Genomic DNA, 7,960 nt, shown 5'->3' on the forward strand with positions numbered 1-7,960 from the left:
CGCACTTACAAATTTCTCGTGCTGCACCATCACCTCTCTCTGCCTCACCACCACCTGTCCCACTGCATGCAATTCATCCAAGCCAAGGCCAAAATTGTGCTGTTGGTGCAGTGCACCGCAGTGTGTATATATATTAATATACTTTTTTTTCAGAGAATGAGATCCTTTCCGGATCCTTTTTATGAGGATTTAGATATTCTCAAATTGTGTCTATTTATTATACATTGTACTTTTAGTTTTTGTCAGGTATTATTTATATTTAATTTTAAATAAAAATATTTAAAATAATTTCTGATAATACGATATACGATAAACGAATACGATTTAAAAATCTCTAGATCAGGAGATGATCCTCATCTTCTTCAAAATGATGATATATGTGGTTTGTCGATAGGTAGTAAATAAATGATGCATTAGCTGGCGGAGGAGGAGCAGTATTGTTTTTTGTCCCGCTGTTTGTTTGGATTGGATGGTTGCAATTTGCATTTCTTACTCGATTGCATGGTCTGTCGGTGCGTACTTTCTGACAACCCTTTTTGGGCGTCACAAGTTTTTACGGGTAGAAAAAGTGTTTGCTGTTATTCCTCAACCAGTATGCATCAAATATGGGGAGGGCATAACTTATTCCTCAACCAATATGCATCAAGGATGGGAGAAAATAACTTAGTTGCAATCGAGTTGTCATTGTAGTAGTATCAAGTCATGCATTGTTGTGTATTTTAACTTTATTCTGCAACCGTGCTTGATTTGTATGGAATATTGCTACCTTAGGTCATGGTTTCACCCTTTGCAAAAAAACAATGGATTTTTGTCGGCAGTGGGAGAATAAGAGCGTTGGATGTGTGGACATACGAAAAAAGATAGATTAAGATCGAAGATATTCAAGGTAAAGTAAGAGTGACCACAATGAAGATAAGATGAGAGAAACTCGATTAAAGTGGTTTGGATACAACTCAAAATCTACAAATGCTCCGGTTAGAAAATTCGAGTATAGGACGGAGGGTTAGGGTAAAAAGGGTAGATGAAGACCTATGAATACTTAGAAAGATACTTTAAGAAAAGATATAAAGTACTTGAGCTAATGGAAGATTTGACACAAAATCGAGCACAATAACGTTTTATGATTCACACAGCTAAATTCACTTAGTGGGATAAAGTTTGATTGTGAAAGAGCATAGGGTATAATGAAGGGAGCGGATGTGAATGCTTCTATAGAAAGTCCTTGTGCTCATAATTGCGATTAAAGACGTTGAAATTTTAATAAATACTTGAAAGGATATATGGAAAAGCATATATTGGTATTTTAGAAAGCAGTTATAGGTGCTTTTTCAATCTATAAATACTAACAAATGGAAACTATAGAAAACTAAAACATGATGGGCCATATTATGAAGGAGATAACGTGACATGTACGTATCAATTATCACACAATGCGCCATCAAATAAGGATCTGAAATATGGTCATTCCAAAGTAATTCCTCAGCAAAAGTTAAGACTTAACACGATCTAGACATATTATTCTTCAAGTTTAGCTTTGCCTTGGTGTCCTTGGGAGCAAATAGCTTGGGTCTGAAGCCTTTCTGCAGCAACTTCTCAACCTCTTCAAACCGCATTCCTTTGGTTTCAGGGACTAGGAAGTAAATGAATATGAGTCCAATGAGAGAAAACCCGGCAAAGAGGAGAAATGTTCCGGCCGAACTCAGCGCTTTTGTGAATGTCAAGTATGCTTCACTAACTATGGGATTGGCTAGTTTGAAACTGGAGCGACTCCTCCGCCAGTCCCTCTGTATCTCAGCGGGTATATCTTCAAGCTCATGATCCATGGTACGGTTCCCCTTCAGGGCGCATACATTGTAATGTACAATCCCCATAGTATCACTGCAAATATTCCAATTTTACTAGGGCAACCTTTGCTGTACCATGTCCTGTGTTCTCCACGACATGTTCTGTTTAACATAAGCAACATCAATACCAAGTTATATGCGACACTTTCCGTTGTAAGATCTTATGTTAGACTTTGAATTTGAACATTTGATTGGTGTCGTCTGTTATTGAGTCGGTGCATGTAGATTCACAATCTGACAATATAAGCATTTACGTCACTAATAGCAATTGTGTTACATACAAGCTAGCTATTATGATAATATCACCTCTATGTAAAGCCATCTTAGAGACTCTGGAAGTGACAACATCAATATGAACTGAACAAGGGCTGGAACTCCGGCGACTCCAAGCATCCAACGCCAGGTTCCTTGAGCTTGGTGAAGGTGACACTGATAAGGTCTGACAAGAATTGTCCTCTCGTACATAACATACCATTGCTGCTAACAAGAGCTCCTCTGATTTTCTGAGGAGAAGCCCCTGACTCTAATATGTAGAGGGGTGCGGTCATAGAAGCCATTCCAACTCCCAAACCAACTACAGTTCTCCCAATTGCGATCATCCACTTAGCTGGAGCTGCGCCCATAACTATTTCCCTAACGAAGAACACCACGTCCGTGATTAGGATTGACTTTTTCCCGCCAAGTGTGACGTTCATCCATTCACCAACAGCAGCTTCAATGATGGCGCAGCAACTACCATGCTCACTATGGTCTCCTGCAGCCATGTTTTCTTGCCAACTTCGCAAAAGTCCTCCGAATGTATGGCAATGGCCCGGAGATCACACATGCAGCACCACGCCACCACCAACAAAGCATAAAATTAATTAGTACCAAAGAAAATTAGTCCCTTGAATAAATTAATTGTTCGTGTTAAGATACTATTAGTCACCTGTATCATATCCAAAAAGGAGGCCTCCGATGACAGCAGAGAGCGCGAGGTGCATAATGTCCGGCGTCCTCCATGTTGTCCTCCAACACTCTGTGAACTCAGTTTTACTAGAAGGTGGGTCTCCTCCTTGACCATTTTCTTCTTTTTTTATCCATTGCATCACTATACCTACTGCATTTACTGGTTTATATGTTTCATTTCTATATGCATTCCATGTGTTAATTATATAAGATGGCCATGTAGTTTTGATAAATAATATGCAGACGCATGCAGCAAACCTAAATCATACAAACATGTATTTTTTTTGGCAGTAAGATGCTCCTGATGTACAAACTAAGAACAAATACAAACTCGAGTGGAGTTTGCAAAAATAGCGAACAAACCTGATGTACCAACTCGAGCGGGAATTTGCAAAAACAGGCACGAAGAATAGCAGCTTTATAAAGATTTTTAAATTTCAAAAAAAGGAATTTCAGAAAAAAGGATAAATATATGTCAAGAATGGGATTCGAACCCATGCCCTTTCGGACCAGTACCTGAAACTGGCGCCTTAGACCAACTCGGCCATCTTGACTCTAGTGTTTAAATCCAACCAATACGATTTAATATAGTCTGCGTCAAGTGAAAATTTTCCTTTTACGGACATGTTTATTGTCTAATCATGAATTATATGAATTACTTGGAGCTGATAAGAACAAAAATAAAAAATAAGAAAACAAAAAATCTGCTAAGACTTGTACAGACTGACTTGGAACTAAAATATGTCCCTTTAGAACACCCACTAGTTTCAGAATTCATATAAGAAACTCAAGAAAGTTCAACATTTTTGGTAACTTCCTTGCTCTTTGGAGCAAATGGTTTGGGCCTAAACCCTTTCTGAAGCAACTTCTCAACCTCCTCAAACTGCATTCCTTTCGTTTCAGGAACTAGCATGTAAATCGCTACGAGTCCAATGACCGAAAACCCGGCAAAGAGGAGGAACGTGCCGGCAGAACCTAGAGCATGAGTCAAGGTCAAAAATGTCTCACTCACAATGAGATTGGCACTCCAATTCGCAACTGCAGCAATTCCTCCACATGTCCCTCTGTATTTCAGAGGGTATATCTCCGAGTTTACGATCCACGGCACAGTTCCCATTCCAGGTGCATAGACAATTATGTACAATCCCAACAGGATCACCGCAAAGAATCCGACTTTGCTTGGACAGCCTTTGGTGTACCACACACGATGTTCTCCCCGACATGAGCTCCTGATTTCGTCATTGGAAGCCAAACAAGCGCCCGGGGCAAACTGACAGTTGTAACAACAGAGAAAACAAAGTAAATTTATAAGGTCACTCTTACAATTATATGACAAGGAAATCAGGAAGGGAGGAGAGGGAAGTGAACTCTGCACATCCCCCTTCTTCCCCTGCATGACGGCCATAAATAAACATGTGTGTACAGATGGAAAAAAAGTGCGTGTGGATATCATTTCCTCAAAGTAAATGAGGTGTACTTACATTGACTTTATTAGCACAGAATCCACACTCTGCTTTCAAACATGTCATGCAGTTCCATGATCCAGGATTAGGAGCAGAAACATAAGCTGAACATGTAGAATTGCTACCGAAATGTGTGGATTCCAAGTTACTAATGCGTGGAGCATGAGATGCTGCCTGGAAAAACACCCCGGATAACACCACCAGGCAAGTGATGATCCCAATCATGGAGATAATCATCAGCCTTCTCCTTCCGTATCTATCTATGAAGAACATGCTGATGACAGTGCCAACCACGTTGAGTCCTGAAGTGATCAGAGAGAGTGCCAACGCGGTCTGGTTGGATGCAAACCCAGCAAACTGAACAATAGTTGGGCTGTAGTACATGACAGTGTTGATACCGACAAACTGTTGAGCCACTTGGACAGTGATGCCTGCATAGAGTCCTCTTCGGACAACGGGGTTGTTGAGGGCACCCTTTAACCTTGCTAGCACACCTTCTCCAGCAGCTCCCTCCTCGGCCTTTTCAGCTTGGACGGATTCATGCAAGGCTTGCATTTCACGCTCAACTTCTTCGGCAGGATAAATTTTCTCTAAGATGGCCCTAGCCTCATCTGCCTTATTCTGGTTAGCAGAAAAATTAAATGCTAAGTATGGTATTATATATGTCACGGAAATTGAATGATCATACAAAAAACTAATGGATGTAAAAATTTCAACATGTTGGAGTAACTATGACCATGATCCGCAAAAAACACGGACGCAAGACTTTGATTATAGATCACCTCTCTGTAGAGCCATCTGGGAGACTCTGGGAGTGACAACATCAATACAAATTGTACCAAAGCCGGAACTCCTGCTACGCCGAGCATCCAACGCCAGGTCCCTGGAGCCTGAAGCAAGTTAATGTACAACAAATCATTACGTCGAAATTTGGATATAAGGTAATTGAAACCTTGAAATGATATTGAACTAAAGCCTCAAATGTATTAGTTGGTACCTTAGTGAAGGCAAGATTGATAAGGTATGACAAGAACTGTCCTCCAGTGATAAGAAAACCATTTGTACTGACAAGGGCTCCTCGGATTCTAGCAGGAGAGGCTTCTGAGATGTAGAGAGGCGAGGTCATGGAAGCCATTCCAACTCCCAAACCGACCAGAATTCTCCCAATTATGATCACCCACGGAGCTGGTGCAACAGCCATTACTATTGCTCCAATGAAGAACACAAAATCTGCTGCTAGGATTGATTTTTTCCGGCCTAGGGCATCGTTCATCCATCCTCCAATTGCAGCACCAATGATTGCCCCTGCAACTGCCATACTCACTACGGTTTCCTGCACATCAATGTCAATGAAACATACCAAAAATTTAGCTGACATACATATAAATATGAGCTTAATTAACCAGACTAATTAGTTATTAACATGAGGAGATAAATGTTGAGTAACTCACTTGCAGCCATGTTTTCTTGTCAACTTCGTGAAAGTCCTCGCGAATGTAGAGTAATGCACCAGAAATCACACCTAAAGTACTCCAACAACAGCCGCAAGAAAATTAACAAATTGCAATCGTGCATATGAATTTGTCCCTTGAATTATTTAAAGTAATTTCTGGTTTTAACAGTGCTATGTATGATTTAATGCACCTGTATCGTATCCGAAAAGGAGGCCTCCAATGCCAGCAGAGAGAGCAAGACGCATTATGTAAGGCGTCTTCCATGTTGTCCTCCAACACTCTGTGAACTCTGTCTTGCTAGCAGGCGGGTGTCCTCCCTCCATATCATTCACTCCTTCTTCCTACTAATCCTAACCCTGAAACGCATATACGCCCGTTAACATAGCTGAATTACAATTTCAATCACCAGCAAATCCTTTGAATTTTCTTGCAGCGAATTAATACCATAAAACAAACCAAGGAAACAAAACATGTTCAATCCAAATACAAATCCTTTGGTGGTTCTTCAACACACAAGCAAATAACAACAACGGAAGAAGAAAACGGCGGTGGTGGAAACTTTTACCGTATTAGTATGAGTATGCCTTACGGTGGAGCTCTTCCAGTTTGTTCTTCCTTCTGCCGGCTACTTTTGAATTTTGATGACTAAGTTTTAATCCAACGGTCCACCGCCGCTAGATTGACCTGTATTTTGTTTGATAATGCAAATTTAAGAATTTGGTTTTGTTCTAAATGAAATAAATTCGTCCAAAAACGTATCTGAAATAAAATAATTTTGTAAATTATTCCTTTATTTGTTTCGATTGTTGAGAGTTTTATGCAAATAGAACATAAGACATTTAAGGAAGAGTGAGAGTGTGGGGATTGGTGAGAGTAACTACTAGGAAAGGATTCCAAATGGATAAGGGAAAAAAGAACATGATAATGATAAGGGATTAAATTTTTAGATAGAATTTTGTAAACTAAATAATATACAAGTTAATGATCGAATTATTACTTAACAGTTAATAAACGTGTTCATTTTTTAAATATAAATTTTATCTAAAAATTTGGTCTCTCTAATACATTTCCAGTACAAAGTCGTCAACATAATTCCAGCACAAAAATGGTGAGTCAAAATTTAAGGCGATTTAATTTGAAACAAAGAAAGAATGAAAGAAATTTTTGTTTTTTTCAATACAAACAAGGACTCATAACACGACATCAAGTGTAAAGGTTATTAAGATAAAAAAAGTATACGGTTGGATTTTTAATATAGCTCACAAATTAGAATTCACAAACATATGTGTTAAAAATGTGTTTTGAATCTTCACTCTATACATATGTATACAAAGTATATCAACTAATACTATATATGTCGCAAATAAAGAAAAGAAAGGCACTATCGTATATTTGGACATTAGTATAAAGCATTAAAGTTCGGATAAAGACTTATTCCCAACTGATTATTGATTATAGAAATGTTATGGGATTGATTTTTCGGTGCTGGTGTGGCTATGAGGAATTGAAATGACTTGTGAACCTTTTTGAACCTCAAAATGATGAACTTCTATGACAAAGACACCAAATAGTCTTCTTTTAGATTTTTTTTTAACTTATATATATAAAATAATAATAATAATAATCTAACCATGCATGCAGAACCAAGAATTACCCCACGAACCATCACGAAAGGACTTAGTATTGGAGGAGTGAATTTCATGCCCGTATTATACATAATATATCCTAGGTTTAATTCATTCAGTTGGTAAATCACACAATAATAACTAAAAACAAGATGAAATTTTCGTATGAATATTCCCAAACCTCAAAAAGATAAACTGTGCTGGTCTACTTTTAGGATAAAAAATAATCTAACCATACGTTACCAAGACCCGCACGTAAACGTTGGCCAATCCTCATAGAATATATCATTACGATCGTGCAGTACGCGCAAGATTTGTAAAAAGAAGTTGCCAAGAACCAAAAAAAAACAAAAGGCAGGAGTACCTAGCTAGCTCTCAAGAGTCAAGACCCACCATACCGAATCGATAGTGTGGTTTGGTTGACATTCCTTAGAATTGTCAAGTTTACATGGCAAATCCATTTTAACAAGAAGCTACGTTTGCTAACATTTGATGCGGTATAGTTTGTACCACTTCTACATTTCGATAAATTACAACCACAACACTCGTAAAATTGAGTGCCATGTAGCATTGGATTCACAACTGCAAATATGACCAAAGTAATTTTCTTTCCTAGAGGTGGAGAG

The 7,960-nt window shown here is 38.7% G+C and overlaps 1 protein-coding gene, 1 non-coding gene and 1 pseudogene across 3 annotated transcripts; all 3 read right to left on the reverse strand.

Moving 5' to 3' along the window:
* Nucleotides 1-2,004: 2,004 nt before the first annotated feature.
* Nucleotides 2,005-2,801, reverse strand: LOC103446902 (inositol transporter 4-like; annotated as a pseudogene).
* Nucleotides 2,802-3,265: 464 nt separating this feature from the next.
* On the reverse strand, nucleotides 3,266-3,346 carry TRNAL-CAG (transfer RNA leucine (anticodon CAG)). The gene has a single exon. It is a non-coding gene; the product is annotated as a tRNA-Leu (tRNA).
* A 147-nt stretch (nucleotides 3,347-3,493) lies between these two features.
* On the reverse strand, nucleotides 3,494-6,505 carry LOC103446801 (inositol transporter 4-like). 2 transcript variants are annotated; one of them, XM_008385942.4, is made up of 7 exons: nucleotides 6,275-6,505; nucleotides 5,900-6,065; nucleotides 5,707-5,777; nucleotides 5,253-5,588; nucleotides 5,038-5,145; nucleotides 4,274-4,876; nucleotides 3,494-4,062 (listed from the first exon to the last, which is right to left on the reverse strand). In XM_008385942.4, the coding sequence occupies exons 2-7, from the start codon at nucleotides 6,030-6,032 to the stop codon at nucleotides 3,580-3,582; spliced, it is 1,734 nt and encodes a 577-aa protein (XP_008384164.3). In that variant the 5' UTR covers nucleotides 6,033-6,065; nucleotides 6,275-6,505; the 3' UTR covers nucleotides 3,494-3,579. The 2 variants fall into 2 exon arrangements, with proteins under 2 accessions (XP_008384164.3, XP_017190303.3); XM_017334814.3 differs by having other exon boundaries at nucleotides 6,154-6,280.
* Between the last annotated feature and the right edge of the window lie 1,455 nt (nucleotides 6,506-7,960).

The sequence above is a fragment of the Malus domestica genome, chromosome 10 (assembly GCF_042453785.1).
Source record: "Malus domestica chromosome 10, GDT2T_hap1".
Lineage (NCBI taxonomy): Eukaryota > Viridiplantae > Streptophyta > Magnoliopsida > Rosales > Rosaceae > Malus > Malus domestica.

Coding starts and splice junctions, on each gene's coding strand:
- LOC103446801 (XM_008385942.4), bottom strand. CDS start 6,032: ATGGAGGGAGGACACCCGCCTGCTAGCAAGACAGAGTTCACAGAGTGT. Junction 5,589..5,706: donor ACAAGAAAACATGGCTGCAA/GTGAGTTACTCA, acceptor ATTGATGTGCAG/GAAACCGTAGTGAGTATGGC. Junction 4,063..4,273: donor TCTGTGCTAATAAAGTCAAT/GTAAGTACACCT, acceptor TACAACTGTCAG/TTTGCCCCGGGCGCTTGTTT.